This window comes from Podarcis bocagei, assembly GCF_964188305.1.
Source record: "Podarcis bocagei genome assembly, chromosome: 2".
In the NCBI taxonomy this organism is placed as follows: Eukaryota; Metazoa; Chordata; class Lepidosauria; order Squamata; family Lacertidae; genus Podarcis; species Podarcis bocagei.
The window spans coordinates 48,926,679-48,946,387 of NC_138126.1; the positions used below are offsets into that span (position 1 = coordinate 48,926,679).

Below are 19,709 nucleotides of genomic sequence, written 5' to 3' on the forward strand. Positions count from 1 at the left end.
TTAAAATTTTAAACATAATTATTCTGACTGCAGTTTTTATAAATTGTTGTCTTATTTATGTTCTGTTTGGAAGCCACTTTGGCTTCCATGGGCTGAAAAGCTAGTTAAAAGTTAAATCTAAAGACCTAAATGAAATTTTCACATGTTTTTACTTGCGTTCCTAAGAGCTAAACTGGCTAGCTACTTTTTTCAAATTCCTGATGTTTCTGAGTAAACTTCTTTTTAGAGGCAAGTTTCCTGATAACTTATCATGGAAAGTTTATTGCAGCACTCATATTGTACAATGGTTAAGTTTTTGTCATAAAGACATTAGTCATAGATTCTGAAGCTTAGATTTCAGAATAGTATGAAAATATAGTATGTCTCTTCTTAGAGATCATAGAAATCATAGATAAAGCCATTCAAGAAATTAAAATGCTGCTAATGGTTGCTTAGTATTAGATTTTCTGTCTTTAAAAGAAACAGTGTTTACTAATTCTGTGGCTTTACTGCTATAAATGTCTTGCTGACAACAAGAGAAAGAAAGTCTTAGATTACTTACTGTCATAGAGTATTCAATTACAAAAATAGTCAGAAAAGTTCTTCAAATCTCTCCCAGAATGGTTTAAATGTTACATGAAAGTGAACCATATGTCAGTAGTTAGTAAAGTGAAACTTGTTAGTTAATTCGTTAAGATTTAGTACTAAACTGAAGATTAAAGCAATTTCTAAAACATTGATCCATAACAACATATGGATTTGCATGAGTCCTTTTCATGATGAATAAGTGATTTATTTATTGTCAAAATGTATATATTTGCTTTTTAGAAAACATTCAATGCATCTTAAAACAAGTGCTTATTCTTGTCATTCCAAAACTGAATAATCTTTGCTATTTGCATGCTGTTAGCATTGCAGAAGTATTAATTTTTCCTGCCTTTCTGTAGTGAACACTAGAAAACTGTGTTTATGTAATCCAGGGGTTATACCTGACGGACTCTGAGCTAGGTCACACCTAAGGAGGCTGGCAGATGGAACCCTAAACATCTTTTCCCCAACACCTGCCATAGATCTCTGACTTTACTTCCTTCCTACTTCTTCTCCAAGTTCAGTATTAGTATGAGCTAGCATGTCCTCGTGTTGACTTCTTGGCTCCAACTTGGCTAAATGCAAAACCTATACTTCGACTGGCTCTGTTTCCTATGAGTAATACACCTTAAGTTTCTTTTATCCCTTCAACCAGCAATCTTACCATACTATTTATTTCTGCAGACTACTGCAATATAGTTACCAAACACCAACAGGTTATGGGCGTAGTGCCAGTTTTTCTGTTGGTACAGAAAGATTTTAAATGAAAAATAATGGTTCAAGCAGGCATTAATGAGGGTGCTCTATATTCCAACTGCATGATACCCTTGTATTCCAGGAGGTTCATGGCAGAGGGGAGGCTATACTGCCACTGTAGGAATGGGATCAACAGCCTATAGTTCAGGTGACCAGCTATTATATTATATTTAGATCAAACATTATATCAAAATAACTTTATATGAAGTGTTTATTATTTCAGTGTTTGTGAATAAATCACATGTTTTTGTAAGTTTTTGCATAATTCCTGCCTGATAAATACTCATTACAGAACCACTGATTTTCTTATCAAATCAAAGATCAACAAGGGTAGTAATGTCTTGCTGCATAAGAGTTACCGTACTCTTCTTACCAGTTATCTTAACAGGAGATGAGAAAGAGATATCTAATTATATTAAAGAGTGGGGCTTTAGTTACAGGAATTAAAATGAGACATTGGAAAAGGAAGTCTAGGTTATCATTATCACTGGTTTAAAGCTACTGATGAAAGAGGATTTATGCATATCATTCAGAGAGGAAATGCAAACCTCAGTCATAAAGACAGTTGAGTTTCCTGTGATGTAGACTGAATTATAGAATGGTAAATAGGCTCAAAGCAGAGGACTCTTCCCTTCCACTCTTTCACCAAGCTAATCACAGGGTAAATGATATTACCTGTCCTCCAGTCATGTAAGTTCACACACCTAGACATCTCTCGTCATAAAAGACTCTTGAATATGCCATAAGACTTACCAAATATGTTTTGGCATGAGATTTCAAGGACCAGAGCCCACTTTATCAGATGCATGGAGTGTTATCCTCAGTTGGCAGGTGTTGAAACTGTATAGTATTGTTCTTTAAGGGAATGGTTTGGCAGTGATACAGGGAAAGGTCTAAGGGGATATGTTTTATGTATCTCCCACTGAATATTATGAAAAGTGAAAGCAAGTGGGGTTTCTACTCCTTCCTTTTCTCTATAGTCTGTAGAAATAGAATTCTGTTTGCTGTAAGCACAGTTTGTGAGACAGAGCAAGAACTGTGTTAAAGAAGTAAAGTTTCCAAGAACCATCACTCCTGTTAAGAAAACCTTGCCTCTTGCAAGAGCGGCTGTATGTACATATGGATAGAAAAAACCAACAAATGGTAAAAGGTGGGGTCAAAGGGCCATAAAATAAGTATTCAGTATGAGAGCTGATGTTTATATGTAAACTAGCACTGAAATAATAAGCACTGCCTGAAAGCAAGCTAGTTATTTTGATGTATCCTTCTGCACAGATGTGCAATAGAATATTTGTGCACATCTGTGTGCCTCTATTCAACAAAGCGCAAAACAACAACAGCAGAATATCCCAGTTCTTAGTCTTGTGATATTTTGAGGCCCTTCCTCTGTTCTATGGCAGCAACAAAGCTAAGAGGAGACTTTGTTCCCTGCTGCCATGGCAAGCTTGCCAACATGAACAAAAAGCAACTGGGGCCTCCTAAAGCATAAAGACAAGACAATAGTTTGGCACCAGCTTCCTGGCACAATGTGCTGCATAAAATTATACACTGAAATTAAGCATATGTTCAGCTACAATGCCACATTTGTTGAAAGTAACAATGTTTGGATGTAGATGCCAAAGTCACCTCGAACAGAAAAGCTGACATGAAGTCATCCTCAGTTTCACAGTGGAACTGAATATACCACTTGTAATACATCAAAACACATCCACTGAATTGACAGGCCAGAGCAATCTGCTCCAATCCCTACTTCTGTTCATTCTTTTTTAACTCTCTATTTTCACAGGTTATAATTATCCACAGTTATATAGTTAGCTAAATTGGTGTATTTGGTATAAAGTTTGGTACTTGTAGAACACAAGTTCAACAGACCTCACACCTGTGGTTCTCATTCTGCTGTTTGAGATCCAATGTAAATTGGATATAAAACTGTCAGGAATAGATTTACCTTCTTATCATTTGCAAGGTTACTTAAAGAACTATTAATGTGTCTTTCCTTGCAATAGGTAGCAAAATGAAGCATATTAAAAAGAGTTTTCTGAAATAAGCCACAGCAGTTGAAGTGTTCTCCTGTTACACGACTTGATGCCAGTTTTCTTTGTAGAATTGTAAGCAAGCTGAACCTTGGTGCAAGATTTAAAAATGTCCTGCCTTTTATTATTAATGTCTTACTCAGGTTTCTGCTTTGAAATAAAAATCACAGATGCCAAATGGGAAATTTGATTACTTGATACAATAGCCTAGGATTAGTGGTTCTTTCAAAAATAGACTAATCTCATGGGTTTACTTACCTGCCACAGCAATCTAATAAGTAGGCTGTGATTTTCCATTTGGAAAACATCTTTTCTACCAATATTTCACTTGGTAGGGCAAAGTTATAATTCTCCTTTTAATGACAAATGAAGTAAAGAAAAAATAAATGGAATTAATATTCTAAAATTCATATTAACATATTTTAGTGGCTAACAGTGGTATTGTTTGTGAATGGGTAAGATGCCACACATAAAATATATGTGAGTGTTTTCATTCTGCAAGTGACCTGTTTGTTTTTTGCCATTTTGAAATGACCAATTAAAATGTGATTTGCATCAAATGGGCCTAACCTTTTAGTGAAAAGGTATAGTTGTATAAGATGCCCAGTGCGAGAATATCTGCTCACCTGGGGCTCCAGTAGGGTGGCACTTCCCACACTCTGCGGCTGGTCTTGGGAGGCAGCCATCTCCCAACCCAACTACGGGAGCGGATGGTCACCTAGTGCTACCCACTTCCAACCATGCTGGGGCCTCCGTTTTGAGCAGGCCTTTCCCACAAAGGCAATCAGGGCAGGGGCATGTTTTTCTCTAATCTTTTAGCAAAATGGTATGTCTAGTGTGAGAATGCATTATGTGTAAGTTGGTATGCCATTAAATTTCAATGTTGGTTATATTAAAAGGTTAATTTGTTCAATCAATAATAACAGGTTGAATTTGCTTTTTAATTTATTTAGTTAGAGCAGTGGTTCTCAACCTTTTTTCTCTGGGCTACGCTTTTGGTAGCTCTTTCCAGGTTCTCCAGAAATGTGTGGAAAAGAATTACATGGAAATGTACAAATATAAGAGGCGCTTTTGACTTTGTGTTATTGAGGTTGGAGGACGCATATGTGGAAGTGTATGCATGCAAGAGATGCAGGGCAATGTCATTAAAAAAGTGAGAAGAGTGAATTCGTGAATAGCTTCCACCCATCTTCAAACACAGCAGGGGTTTGAAGCATACCCTGTCCCCCATCCTGTAATGTCATTGCAGGTTTGCCATTTGATTTGCATGCATGCCTTATTATTATTTATAAGCCCCAATCTCAACTTTTCTAGAATGTCCCCTGTGCTTTCACCTTTTCCAGTCTTATACATGAAATGGTATCTTTTAAGGACAGGCAACAGTTAACATTTTCATGAAAGAGAGAGCTTTCTAGTCTACACTATAGACTATCTTCTGCATATCTTTTCTACCAGGAAATATTTAAGTTGCCAGTTGTGACAGCTTGATAAGTTGTATACAAATGTACCTGTGCCTGGAGTTGTCTCTTTGAAAGAAACAAACCTCAAAGAAGCTGTGCTTATCAGTGAGGATTTCAGTTTTTTTAAAAAAACCACTTCTGTATAGCCTTTAAAAAGTATTCAGGGCTAAATGTTTTTGATGTAGAATGTTTGTTTCTGGTGCTGGAGTTTCAGGTTATGCTGGAGAAACCCTGTATTAGCTATCTGCGCACAGTACAAAGTTGGCCTTCCCCATTTATGTGTAGGTATCTTTGGGATTGTTGTGTTGGTGACCTTGTGTGAGTTGATTTCATGCCCATTCCTGACAGTAGTGCTTCAGTTAGCAGTAGCCAAATGCTCTGCTGGCTGGTTGGCATTCACTCAAAGAGGGTAAGGTGCCAGGGGGCCGCCACTATGCATTCATTCAGCGTCTGTTGAAAAAAACAAAGGTTGTTACATGGTCACCCTGAAACTTCAGGTGTCTAGACTGCTGGTGGTAGTATGCAGTCCAACTCTCATATGATACTGTGGCCATGTAAACACTTGAAAAATGTTTTAGTTGTATTATAATGTTATAAGTTGAAAAAGAAACATGTAAGAAGTATTTTGTTTGCTGGTCTTCTGCTAAGATATGAGCCCTTCTTTTTCTTTTTTTTTTAATAGAAGAAACGCAAGCAGAGCGCCCAGAGCGAAGATGTAATCAGTGTCTGCAGCTTTGACTCAAGTGTGAGTAATTGTTTTCTGAAATGTAATGGGCCCAGTGTGGTTTGCTAGAGTGGGAATAACATTGACCATTTGGGGGCCAAACTGTTTGTTCCTGTCATAAAAATACCTTCTGCTCTGCATGTTGAAATATTGCTGACAAACTTAAAACTTTCTATTTTTGAAGCATGTGTAATTCAAGGAAACAAGTTCTATGTCCAGGAAGATAGTGCAAGTGGAATAGAACATTGTTGCATGAACTCCTGCTGATAAATTAATATTACAGCTTAAATTTCTGCATGCAACCCCAAAACATTAAGCCATGCAGAAATACAGTATATTCCTGTGCTTGATTTTATTGCTGTGACTTTACTTGATTATGAGTTATACTGGTGTTGTAAAATGCACTTGGAAACTAATTCCACCCTAATACCTTTCTTGAATCCCTAATGAAGACTTATATTAAAAGTGGCACATTTAATAATATGGACTGATTCAGACATAATACATCCAGTGGTCATGTTCACATGTTCATGTTAAACCACCAAGCTGCATTGCCAGCTGAAAATACAATTGTTTGCACATGTATTTGTTGAATAGAAAGTGTCTTTTTATTTGATTTTGTTTCAATTGTTGTTAATTGATTGCTGTGTGTGTGTGTTGGTTTTTATATGCCTCGTGATTTGAATTCAGTGAAATTGCTCTTAATGTTTTAAATTTATTTCACTATTACCCTATTTAAGGATTGTGTGTTGATGAAGGGCAGATTAACAATGTTCTCAAATGTATAAACAATAAACTTAAACCATGGTTAAGAATGATGTATATGAGCTGGAATAAACCTGCCTGAGCCATGGATGTGCACACTCTGCCTTCCCTTCTTCTACCCAGATGGGATGAGGACCTCAGCAGTATTTACTTTCAGGTGCCTTTTAAATATCGCTGGGCATAGCATCCAAACTCAGAAGAGGCAGACTGGGATAGTGAGGGATTTGGAAACCAAGTCTTACAATGAATACTTGAAAAGCTGGGCGTGTTTAGCCTGGAGAAGAGTAAAGGAAGACATGGTAGCAATCTTCAAATACCTGAAGGGCTGTCAGACAGAAGATGGAGCAAACTTGTTCCTTATTTCTCGAGAGGGCAGGACCAGAACCTGTGGGTGGAAATTACAGTGAAGCAGATTTCAGCTGAATGTTAGGATAAATATTTTGAATGTAAAATCTGTTCGGCAGTGGAACATGATGGCTTTGGGTGAGGGGTAGCCTCTCTTTCACTGGAAACATTTACTTGACAAACCACCTATCAGGAATGCATTTTCTTGTGAGCAGGAGGTGGACTGGATCACCACCAAGATGCCTTCCATTACTTATCATTACACTTAATGCAATAAGGGTGCTTCCAAAGCAGTATTACTGCTCTAAAAAAAATGTGCCTTCCTTCCTCTGATGCCTATCTGCTTTGGTTGAAAATTGAACATGTTCCATATACTTTCCAGCAGCAAGATGCAGGCCTTCTGTTCCAGCAGAATCTGTAAACCTTTGTGACCTTTTAATCTTCTTCCTGCTGTGTGTGCTTGTTTTAAATGAAGCCAACTCCAGGTTAATGGAGACCCTAAGCAAAGTGTCCTTAGGATGGGTCTACTCCTTTTGTCAGTGGTCCTTGGTCAGCTCACCTGACTGCAGTGGCAGCGCTCAGAGCAATGCTGGGTGATTATGCCTTTCAGATTTCCCAAGTGATGGTAGGTCTGGTGGCATTTTGAGAAATTACAGCTACTGCCAAGCCAGAACAAAATCAAATTTAAGAAAAGCCCAGATCAGACCATGCTCATCAGGGCTGATAGTGCTGTAGTCCAGAACATATGGAGGGCACCAAACTGGGGAAGACTGCTATAAAGGATCATAATGTTTCTATCTTTAGTCTTTGTATATGTATGTACGTAATTTATTCTGTAATTAAAAAACAAACTTCTGTATTAGTGCAACCATCATGTGTGATCCATTCAGAGACCTTAGTATGGTTCCTTTGAAACAGCCTTTTGAATACTTAACAAGATTTAATTTAACTGTTTTTAATCTTATCATTAAACACATTCATTAGTAAGTGTATACCCATCTTTTATATAATACGTATAAAAATTTATAAGCCACACTTTGCAGCATAATAAATGTGTGTTCTCTTTCTGTAATGCACACTTCCCAGATGTCACTGAATACATGACCGGGAGATGAGGACACTTCAGTTTAATCCTTTCATAAACATAATGCCATTTTAATAAGAGAAACTCAGCTGCCCTGTTTCCAGTAACACTGCTGTGTCCGCCATAGTGAGATTAATGATGGGCTAATTAAAGAACTGAGAAATTGATCATTAATGCTTGTCACATTTTCTCCTCCATACCTACCTCTTCATGTTTGGCACATATGCTAGAAAAACTTGTATGTGCGCGTGTGTGTGGAAAGGGTTGTCAGTTGTCACTTGCTTAAACAATTTTAGCTTTTTGTTGTTAGCATGTGTTTGATGCTGATAACAGCACTTCCCTGTCAGCTCTCTACAGAGCTGTACCACTCAGAACATAATTCCTAGATGGCAAGTGGATGTGTAGTTCATAGCAACTGTTTCCAATAATTAAACAGTTAACTGAAATGTGTTTGAATTGTTTTGTATTATAATGGCTACATAGACCTTAAAACATTTTAGGCCAGTGGTAATATTACTGGTTGTTTCTGTGCAGCTAAATTGGGAAGGAACCAGCACATGTGAGGGAAGTGGGGGAGGACATGTATGAGCATAAAGCCTGCCTACACAGCACTGGTGGGACCAGAAGACAACTATTATAACTGTGCAAAATGTGATGTTTTGGTTCAGACCACTATCCTGTTAAGCGAAAATTATTTGGTTCCATGTTCTTCAATGGAACTAAATTTTCTTAATTTTGCAATCCTAACGTCACTTATTAAGAAGTAAGTCCCATTGACCTCAGTTGGGCTTACTTCTGAGTAGACATGTTTAGGATTGCAGCCTACTTAGGTTATAGATCTGAGGCATAGGCTGGTACAACTATCTAGCTGAATAAATAAACAAACTAAACATTCTGAGACATTTTGTTGACGGGGTATAAAAATCCATATATAACAATTAATGAACCATTTTGCATTTTATTCAAGACTAAATAAAGGGTAGACAGATACAGATTAGTTATTAGCATCTACCTTCCTTACTTTAGTTTTTATATATCATTGGCTAACAGTTAAGCTAGAATTGCTTACATAACATTTGTCTGAATAGTTTAGCTTTCATTTCATTCTTCATAAAGTTGTGTGTGTGGTTTAACATCTAGTAGGCTAGAGCCTCAAACATTAAGATCCTTGGTTTACATTGCAGCCATTCTATCAAAGGGAAGATAAACTGGAATATTGAATACATTAGTCTGGTAAAGAAAGATTTTGCTTTTAAAATATGGCATTATTAACACCTTTATAGCTTTATTCATACAGTGAATAGCACCATATTGCACCCATTTCCAGTTAGTAAATATATCTGTCCACACTTCATGTCCATGTATAAAAATAGTGTTGTACTATACAATACATCTTAGCTGTGCCAAACTGTCTACCTTTTTCATAATAGTCTGTCATGAAGGGATAGTTTCCTGTCCATCTTTCACAGGATGTGCTGAAGCTTTTCTTATGTTTCTGCTGGTTCAGAACAATAGAGATACTTGGCATAAAGACTTCAATGGTTTTGTGCAGAATGTCTTTTTTATATATATACAATTGATCGGAATTGCAGTCTTTAGCTCATTTGGCAAGTTTTATTTGAGACCTTGAGATATGCACTTGAATTGATGGCTTCTTACTTGAATGTATCAGAAATCACCTTGGAAGATATGATGCTGTCTCGTTAAAACAAGTATAAAACTCAGAATAAAACAAGAATAAAACTCAGGTGCTATAAAACAGGCAAAGTGTACCTCCTCAGCAGTAGCCTGCTTTTATTTTCAGAAAGGTAACCATTTTATACCAGATGCTATTCAGATTTTTCAAGCTAAAGTGTCGTCGCAGCTACTTTTTGGGATCCCAATATAGATATTAGCATATAATAGTGATTTAGATAAGATGCACTCAAGTTTCTTGAGACGTATCATGGGGCTCCCAAGTTCAATCAAGTATGAGACAATGTGTGCAGAACTAGGTATGCACACAAGACCTTTTGAACATTTCCCTCTCAGCTTTTGTCAAGGGCAGATATTTAAACATCCCCAGAAATGATAGACATTGCAGATATTCTTTGAATGTGGTGGACACTGTAGAACATATTCTTGTTAGGTATCATTCATCACGAAACAGGAAAAGGGTGCAGATAACTTTAAGGACTTTTTCTATGAGTTCTGGGTGTGGTTTTCCAGGCTAATTAAGCACAGCTGGTTATGTGTATAAAGAGAAAAAGTTCCAGTTTGCAACTGCCTGCAGAAAGAGAACACCCACATGCTTTGTATTTGTATAGTTGTAATAAAACTTGTTTGAGTATTTTACATCAGTCTCGTGGTTTGTCATCTGCCGCCAGGGAAAATTCGCCTCCAATAATTCTTTTCTACTGTCCTTTCTACAACCAGTTACACAAACACGTGCTATCCCCTCTTTTGGGGAGTCCAACATCACAGCACAATGAAAGTATCAGATTCTATCTGTCTGACATTAACCTGGAAGTAACTGCAAGGGTGGCTGAGGAAACCTAGTCAGATGGGCAGAGTATAAATAATAAAATTATTATCATTATCATCATTATTATTATTTCTTATAACCACTCCTATACCAACATAAGAAAAACCTGAAGTATCAGAACAATTATCCATTTAGTCCCCTTTATTTTCATAGTGGCCCATCAGATGCCAGATATGAAGACCATATAGCTCTCTCCCTTTGTTTCTCTGCAGCAGCCGATATTATTGGTGTTTTCCCTCTGCACTTACTGAATTTTTGATTCTTCTGCTTTGTGATGCTACCCTTTTGCTGTGCAAATGAAAGGAAGCCTCCAAAAAGTGACTGCTCAGTTTAGTTTTCAAAATTAAAACAAAATCTATTCATTTCTCTTGTATCTTCTCTTCTGAAAATTGGGCCGTTCAGCTGTATTAGATGCATTTATTGTACACATTACTTAAAGGCATTGTAAAATCCACAGTGATTATACAGCATATGTCCAGGAACGCTTGTTCTGTTAGACAGGTTAGGCAGGCAGATGTTTTGATCTGTCCTGATGACCAGTGATTTTCTGATGCACAGGCTCTTAACATTTACAAGATGGTATCTGTCTTCAGTGACTGTGTAATGTCTTTGTCTGCTGACAAACTCTACACTACGCATATATTTATGGCGCCACAAGATGTAGGATTGGAACATAAATGACTATTATGTTGTAGCAGACTCTGTGCCGTCAATGCCTTTAAGGTTTTATTATGATCTGGTAAGGTGATGTTAGTTTAATTAGAAGTTTTATTAGTTTTCTTATTATGAATTCTGAATATGTAATCATTCTAGTTCTCATGCATTTCACACATGGTATGGTTCAGAGTTTGTATTCTCCATGGATTTTGATAGCTTTAACAACTGAATTTGAACTTGGTACGTGTGTGTGAAAGTCAATATTACTAAAAATTCTGAACTAATTAAGCGTAATAAAAACTTGAGTGTCAAGTTATGGCAATCTTATATTAGAAAGATCAGAAGGGATTAGCTTCTTCACCAATTATGGACTTGAGATAATTAAAAATATTGTTGCAGCCTTTTTTAGTTTGATTTAAATTTAATACTGTTACACCTTAGTAGTAGAGAGTACTTAAACCTTGGTTAAAATATATATTCTATTCATGAATTATGCATGTGTCACTCTGTTTTTTGTCAGAGTAGGCCAATATGTATGTAGAATCAGATTTGATAATAAAGTCAACATATCTAATCTGTTTGTAATTATTCTATGGACAATCTGCCTCAATGTTATTAACTGCAGTTTTTCTTTTATAAGACAACTGATATGCTTTTAATTTTGAATTTAAATTATACAGAGAGATAGTAATATGTTTGTGTGTTAGCTTTTGGGACTGTAATGGCAGATTTGGTGACTAAAATGGGAGAAAGGTAAACATCTCAAAAGCTATTTTGATGGCAAGTAGTTTTGCAAAAAATAATATTGTCTAAAGTTTACAGAAATTTAACTCTTTAATATATGATGGCACAGAAAAGCAGGTTAAGAGATTAAAAATCTAATGTTTAATCTCTGAACCATTTTTCATGTTTAATCTCTGAACCATAGTACGTGATTTTGTGACATCCTTCATCCAGTGGTCTACTTCAGATATGGTTCACATGACATGGTAATCCCAAACTATGATTATACCAGGATCATATGAAGGTGCAGGCTCCCAGAGAGGAGCTGAAGCTGCTTTTTTGTATCTTTTTTGGCTGTCATGTTAAGCTATGCCATGCTTCAGTTTAGATCTGGCCACTGTTTGGAAAATCCAAGCCCAGTTTAGCTGACTGACAGTACAGCAAGCCTTCCTTGCTACAGCCAGGAGACACTTTCAGGCTTCCAACTATGCATTGGCACTTGTATCTTCACCTGCATGGGGCAGGTGGTTGTGGTTTGGCAAAAGCCATGGCCCAAATTGGGACCCACAATGTGCATAATTAGGCTTGTGAGGCAGAGGTACCCCATGCATGGCTTAGTGTGACATCTGAACCCAGGCTTGTGCATAAACTGAGATTAAGAAGAAGGAGAGAGCTTAACCATGATTCTGAAAACCTGATGAACTAAACTTTGGCTTTGCTCTTCCCCGCACTGTGCTATGGCTGTGAACTCCTCTCTGGGGGCCCACAGGTTGCATATTTTGGCTTCCCATTTCATGCAAACTAGTGGTGTCATGTTGCTGGAAATCATTGTAGAGTGACTGTTTCATTGAGAGAGTAAACAGGGAGAAGCTAAAATGTGATATGTGCTGGAGTTGAGGTTTGGATTATTTTAAAGTTGTGAATTATTTTATTTTAAAGTTGTCAAGCTCTAAATAATGTTGGCTCCAGATATCCCCTTCTCTCCAAACCCTCACCTGTGTTAAAATTGGCTGAGGGGGCCCTCTTGATAGTCCCACCTCATATTTTCAGGGCCCTCCATAGTCTTGTAGCTGTAATCTGTTTTTGTTGTGGAGGTGGGAGGTGATTAACAAAATCTATCCTTCTGGCAAACTGGGAATATCCCCTCACGCACCCAAGTTTAGGATATTCCACCGTTCTTCAGCAGAGTTTCTTTTTCTTTGAGAAAAATAAGTGGCTCACGTAAATGTAAACAAGCTTTAATAATAAACTGAGAAAACTGTAAGAAAAGAACATAACGTCTGAGAGAAGATAAATACAATACAGCAACATCATGAGGGGAGTCTGAGGCAAGAAGAAGCAGCTGGTCCCTTTTAACTGACATTCTTAACTGAGCATACACTGAAGGGAGGGGCTGATTCTGGAGCAGAACACACAGGCCTCACTCACCAGATACCAAGCATTCTACTGTTCTCAGATTAGGCCCCAGTGTTATTACAGTTTTAACTGTTTTTAATTCTGAATTTCAAATTGCTGCAACCTGCCCTAGGACCTGATGGCAAAGGGCAGGTAATAAATTTCAACAAATCAGAAGTGCAGCTGTTCCACTCAGGCAGTCTGTTTAGTCTCTTAATTTGCAGAGCAGTGGCTGTGTTTTTGCTCTGTTATAAGAGTACAACTAAGGGTCTATCGTAATTGTGTTGAGGCTCAGTTGTCTTTATGCAGTAAGGAAGGTATATGTAACTGGTGCAGATCTGCATTTTGGTACTTGCTGAATTTGATGGACACATCTACTGACATGTCCCAAACAGGCCTGGATCAAAGCCACTGTGTTTTGAGTGGTGCAATCTGCAAAGCATTTCTACTAAGTTGATCAAAACATCTTGGTAATTGCTTGCACCGTGTCTAAAGACATCATTCCAGGAACTTCCTCAGCTGATCTGGATAGTTTAGGAAATGATATACTATATAGATTTTATCCCTGATGAAAGGATGAAAGCTAAAAAACACAATGTCCGCATGATGCAGTCTACACTATTTCATGTTTTCTCAGTCTTTATAGTTTACTAATACACCAGATGCTATTGAACTCCTGCTGACACAGACTATTACAGATGATGTCCTGTGTGTTAATGGACTGCAGCTCTCACTTGTAGGTAGGAAGTGTAGCACAGTAATAATATTAAGATAGTTCCCAATGTTCTTAGTCCAAGGGAGAGGGGTCAGGGTAAGGCCAATGTATCATTAGTTTCATAGCAGGGATGTTGCCTCTTGGGTTACTGAATGGTGTTTAGCTACACATTTTACTTTGAATGATCACTTAGAGATTTTTCTGTAACAAAACAATAGACTACAGAAGAGGAAATTTTGAGAAATTTTAATGGTGACAGAAAAGAAGAAATGGTACCAATAGGCAATAGTACCCATTTGGCATATAAATTATAATATTGAATGTGGAGGATTAGATCAATAAGATACATAAACCTGCTTAGAATAATAGCAGCTGGCCCCTTTGAAGAATGGAGGATCTGAATCTACAACCACCATGAAAGTTGGTAAGCCCTTTCTATGCAGAACATGTATGTGACAATAGTGTTCATCACTTATCTAGTTTGCCTGCTGCATCAGGATCACATGTAAGTATGTAGCTCTGTCACTTTAAGCTTGAGCAAGGAATGATTTTAGAGAGGAAATAGTGACTTGCAGAATAGGATCTTTTAACACTGCTGAGAAGTTGCTGTTCTGCCATCAGCTGTAAGCAGGATCAAAGCAGGGAACCCAGTTCAAGGGTCTGATACTATGCATAGTTACTCAGAAACAAGTCTTAGTTGTTCTCCAGTCTTTCCCCCCAGTAACCTTTTGACTAGAAACTAAGGCTTTAATGTTTGGTTGTTCAGTTAGATGAATCAATTTTTTAAACTTTAAGTGTTCATGATTAATTGGGCAGCACATTATTAACATGCAAGTGCCTGTAAAAAGTGGCTGATAAAAACTAAATGCCATATTTATTCCCCCTTTTATCTCACGCAGGAGTGCCTCTTCTTAAGTGATATCTGCTATGACATGTGTACATCATTAAAAACAAAGGAAGTGCACTTTTTGTTTCCAAAGTATTGTTTTCACCCATTTGCAGATTTAATCAATGGATCACTTAAAGTTTATGTGATCTATTGCAATGTCTTAATTGGGTTGTAGCCCTTCTATGAACAGTTTTGTTTTTTTAAAAAAAGAATATTCTGCTCATCTGTACCCTGTCTTTCCAGAAAGTGTTCAGCACAGCTATTGCATTGCTGGTCTGTTCATTGTGGATAGAAAATGTACTATTGACTCCTTCCTCTGTGATGCTTTGGAGGAATGGAAAAGGGGAGAAAGAGGACATTCCACCAGTTGGGAGCATGATGAAGGCTGTGGAAGATAATCCAGTAGATCCTAAAGTCCACCAAAGACCTGGTGAATAACCAGGTCTTCAACTGGTTAAAAGAATGAGCTCCTGCCACATCTCAGAGAGGAGAGAGTTCAAAAGCTGGGGTGCCACCCCTGGAAACACTCTTCTGCACTGCCATATAGCTAGCACAGGCTTCATCTATGGATAGTAGAATTATGATTTCTATCAACTCAACAAATTGAGATATACTTTCTTGCCCTAGCTTTTACCTGATAATTATTTTTGCTTTCCTGTTTATTTCCCTTTCTGTTGTGTCCTGTCCCTATCAGTCTTTGCCTGTTTGAGCTGTAAGCCAGTGGACAGGACTTGGATCTGAAAGTGCTTTAGAAGTAGATAATAACAATAACAATAATAAATTTCTTACTTATACCCCGGTCATCTAGCCAGGCCTCCCCAGCCACTTTGGGGGCTTCCAACAGAATATTAAAAAACAATAAAACATCAAACATTAAAAACTTCCCTGAACAAGGATGTCTTCAGATGTCTTCTAAAAGTCAAATAGTTGTTTATCTGTTTGACATCTGATGGGAGGGCATTCCACAGGGCAGGCACCACTACTGAGAAGGCCCTCTGCCTGGTTCCCTGTAACCGTGCAGTGAGGGAACGACCAGAAGGCCCTTGGCACTGGACCTCAGTGTCCAGGCAGAGTGATGGGTGGTGGAGATGCTCCTCCAGATAGATAAATACCAGTATGTTATGTGCAGAAAATGTGTTAAACAAACGCAAAGCATGAACAACTAAAGGAATCATTTGTGCCTGGAAAGGAAGCTCAGGTACACTTCCGGAGGCGGCGCGAAACTGTAATGGCGGTCCTCTTCGTTCTCTGAAAAGGGGCTCCGCGGAAAAGGGTCGCACGCTGCGGCATAGCGGCGACCCACTAAGAAAAACCACGGGTAGAGTGAGCCCGTGGCCGTGGGACTCAGCGGGCACCAGAAGCTACCCTGAAATCACAGAAGGGACCCCGTAAGGAGATCCGGAGTGAAGGAGGGGGAGCGGTGCTGTGAGTTCATCGCTCTTTCCGCGGAAGCGAAGCCGCGCGGCTGTTACAGATGAGCGCTGACCTTTCTTCCTAAAAACATCAAGCTGCAAGCAACATACCCGTGAGTAAGGGACATTAAAATTGACAAAGAATTTGTTAAATTTGGCTGAAACCGGGAGACGAGAAAAGGGAAGTCCGCCTCCCGGCATTGCTGGCAAGATCAAAGCAAAGATTTGAGAAGCGGGAAGCACGTTAAAAGGGACTGTGGGAAGTTTAAACTTTCGTGCACTTATGGAGTTGTTTTTTTCTAAGTGAAAGAAAGGAACTGCTATTGAATAAAAGGGACTTCAAGCATTAAGTTGGGACTTTCCTCCTACTCTTTGGGTTCCAACTTTAAAGAGCCAGATTGTCGGGCTGCCAGGCAGGAGAGATCTGTTAAACTGCGGATACAGTTACTGAAACTTATTGGAACTTAATGGATACTTTTGAGCAGAAATAGACTGGATGTGACATTGTTACAGACACCTTCTATGAAACTTTGTCTAACTTTAAAAAGTGCTCTGGAGAACTTTTGGTCTGTGCAGGGACTATTGTACTTTCTGAACTGAGTCAAACCGGAGTTTTAATGGCGGAAAATTTCCTTCTTTGTTCCTGAAGTTTGGTGGCACTCCCCCTAGAGGGCTTTGGGATTACAAAAACCTGGGAACTGATTTTTGTTTTGACTTTCTCTCTACTGACTGTTTATAAATTGGATCTGTCTTTCCCACGGAACAATAGACAATTTGACCTTGAACATTGACAGATGTGTAATGAGTGGTGCAGGGAAAACAAGAGCATCTAAAGCCAAGGAAGCTAAAGAGGCCAAGGAAAAAGAAAAGGAAAAAAAAACAGCACAACTTTTCCAACTGTGCTGGTGGCACAAAAGGTGGAAGCTGAAAAGACTGAGAAGCCCACTGAGGAAGATATGGCAGCAGGTGGATCAGACGCAGTTTTGAAACAAATATTGGAGCAATTGTCAAAGTTAAATCAAAAGGTGGACAACCAGTCTTTGAAAATAGATCAAGCGACATCCTCGATTCAAAAATTGACTGAACAAGTTTCCCAGCATACACAAGCAATAGAGAATCTGCAAGGAGCAACAGCTGAAAATCGTGAATTAGCTGGGGAAGCTATTCAGAAAGTGGGAATTCTACAGAAGGAGGTCGAGGAGATAAAGGGAGAAGTTAAGCCTCTGCACAAACAGGTGGGCGAACAACAAGCCTACCTGTCAATGGTGGAATTGAAAAATCGCGAGAACAACCTTAAATTGAGAGGTATCCCAGAACTTGAGCAAGGAGATCTGATTGGATATCTGACACAAGAATTTTCCAAGTTCTGGGGTATAAAGGAAGATATAGATTTTAAAATTGTTTCGGCATTCAGACTGGGAAGATTGGTAAGGAAGGACAGATCCAGAGACTGTTTGATAATTTTAAGGTCAAAGGAAGAGAGAGACAAGATTTTAGGCCTTCACTTTAAAAAAGCAATTGAAATACAAGATAAAAGGGTGGAAATTTACAGAGATATCCCGAAACAGTTACTGGATCTTAGAGCTACCTACACAGAGTTAGCAAAATTGCTGAGGCACAACGCAATACCCTATAGGTGGGAGTTTCCACAAGGACTATCTTTTACATACAAAGAAAAGAAGGTTAAAATTAGAACAACTGAAGACAACCAAAAGCTCCTGCACGACCACGGGGAAGATCTTCAAAAAGGAGCATCTTGGCCACTACCCTCATCTATACCAGTACCGTCTGGAGGCGGGCCAACGCCTACACCCTCGGGATCTGAGGAAAAGGAAGACACCCCACTTTAGGAATAATATAATAGAACAGGATGTCTCTGCAGCTACTTAGTTGGAATATAAATGGCGGAAATTCCCCGGAAAAAAGAAGGAGGATATTTCATATTTTGAAGAAAGAACAATTGGATATAATATGTTTACAAGAAACACATGTGACTAGGCTCCACAGGAAAGTGTTAATCAATAAAAGACTAGGCCAAGAATTTATTTCATCGGATAAAGTCAAGAAAAGAGGAGTGGTGATATATGTAAAGGAGAACCTGTCACCAAAATTTTTATTTAAGGATGACCAAGGAAGAATTTTGGCAATTGAAATTCAAACACAAGGAGAGAAAATTATGATATTAGGAATCTATGCACCAAATGACGGGAAATCAGAATTCTACAAGAAGCTGCATGAGACTATGCTGGACTATATGGACTATTCTAACATCATTATGATGGGAGACATGAATGGGGTGGTGTCAACAAATATGGACAAATCTCAAAACCAAAACTTAACAACAGACGGCAGACTCCCCAAAACTTTTTTTGAAATGACAGACAATATGGATTTGATTGACATATGGAGGACAAGGAACCCCTTAGGTAAAGAAGGAACTTTTTTTTCTGAGGCCCACCTGTCATGGACACGAATCGACCAAATTTGGATATCTAGAGGGCTGGCACCTAAAACAAGAAAGGTGGAAATCTGCCCAAAAACCTGCTCCGACCATAATGCTTTGAAAATGGAATTGAGACTTATCCCAACCGGATCCTTTAGATGGAGAATGAATGACACCTTGTTAAGAGATCAAGAGATCGTGAAGAAGGCCCAAAAAACGTTAAAGGATTACTTTGAAATAAATTTGAACACCACGGTGGAAAAAAGAACGATCTGGGACGCAAGTAAAGCAGTCATGAGAGGGTTTCTGATACAACAGAACACAATTAAGAAAAAATTCTGGAATGGAAAAAAGGAGAAAATTTTAGAGAAAATAAGTGAAGGAGAGAAAAAGTTGAGAACTAAACCAAAGTCAAAGGAGGTGCTGAGAGAAATTAAATTCCATCAAGCACAATATTCGAAATTGATTAACCAAGAGATAGAATGGAAAATCAAACAAATGAAACAGAGATCGTTTGAATCAGCAAATAAATGTGGAAAGCTGCTAGCATGGCAGCTGAAAAAAAGACAAAAGCTAAATACGGTTACAAATCTAGAGATTCAAGGAAGAATAGTTCAGAAACCAGAAGAAATCAGGAAGTGCTTCCACAGATACTTTAAAGACCTCTATGCACAGGGGCCTCAGAAAGAATTTGAGATAGACCAATTCTTAAGAATAAATGGACTATCTAAAATAAGTCAAGATAAAAGATCAATCTTGAATTGTAAAATAACTCAACAGGAAATTGAAGGTGCCATCCAGAATATGCAACTTGGCAAATCTCCAGGCCCGGATGGGCTCACCTCCAAATATTATAAGACTTTGAAGGACTTTTTGATACAACCTTTGTTGGAGGTATGCAATCAGATTATGGAGGGGAAGAAGGCACCGGAAACGTGGAAAGAAGCATTCATCACATTGATACCCAAGTCAGAATCGGAAAAGACCCAGCTTAAGAACTACCGTCCCATCTCACTCCTGAATGTGGATTACAAAATATTTGCAGACATTTTAGCAAGTAGATTTAAAAAAGTATTAAATGAAGTAATTCATAAGGACCAAGCAGGCTTTCTCCCTGGTAGACATATGTCTGATAACACCAGGAATATTATCGACATTTTGGAGCTTTTGCGGATTAGGAACACAAGGGCGGTGTTAATCTTTATTGATGCGGAGAA

General features: G+C 38.3%; 1 protein-coding gene across 6 annotated transcripts in view; it reads left to right on the forward strand.

The window, feature by feature from the left end:
• Positions 1 to 19,709, forward strand: part of ARHGEF3 (Rho guanine nucleotide exchange factor 3) — a 128,690-nt gene that overhangs the window by 51,597 nt on the left and 57,384 nt on the right. For all 6 annotated transcript variants that reach the window (XM_081184191.1, XM_081184192.1, XM_081184196.1 and 3 more), the window contains one exon: positions 5,499 to 5,561. In XM_081184191.1, the coding sequence (XP_081040317.1) occupies positions 5,499 to 5,561 (63 nt within the window). The remainder of the gene's footprint in view (positions 1 to 5,498; positions 5,562 to 19,709) is intronic.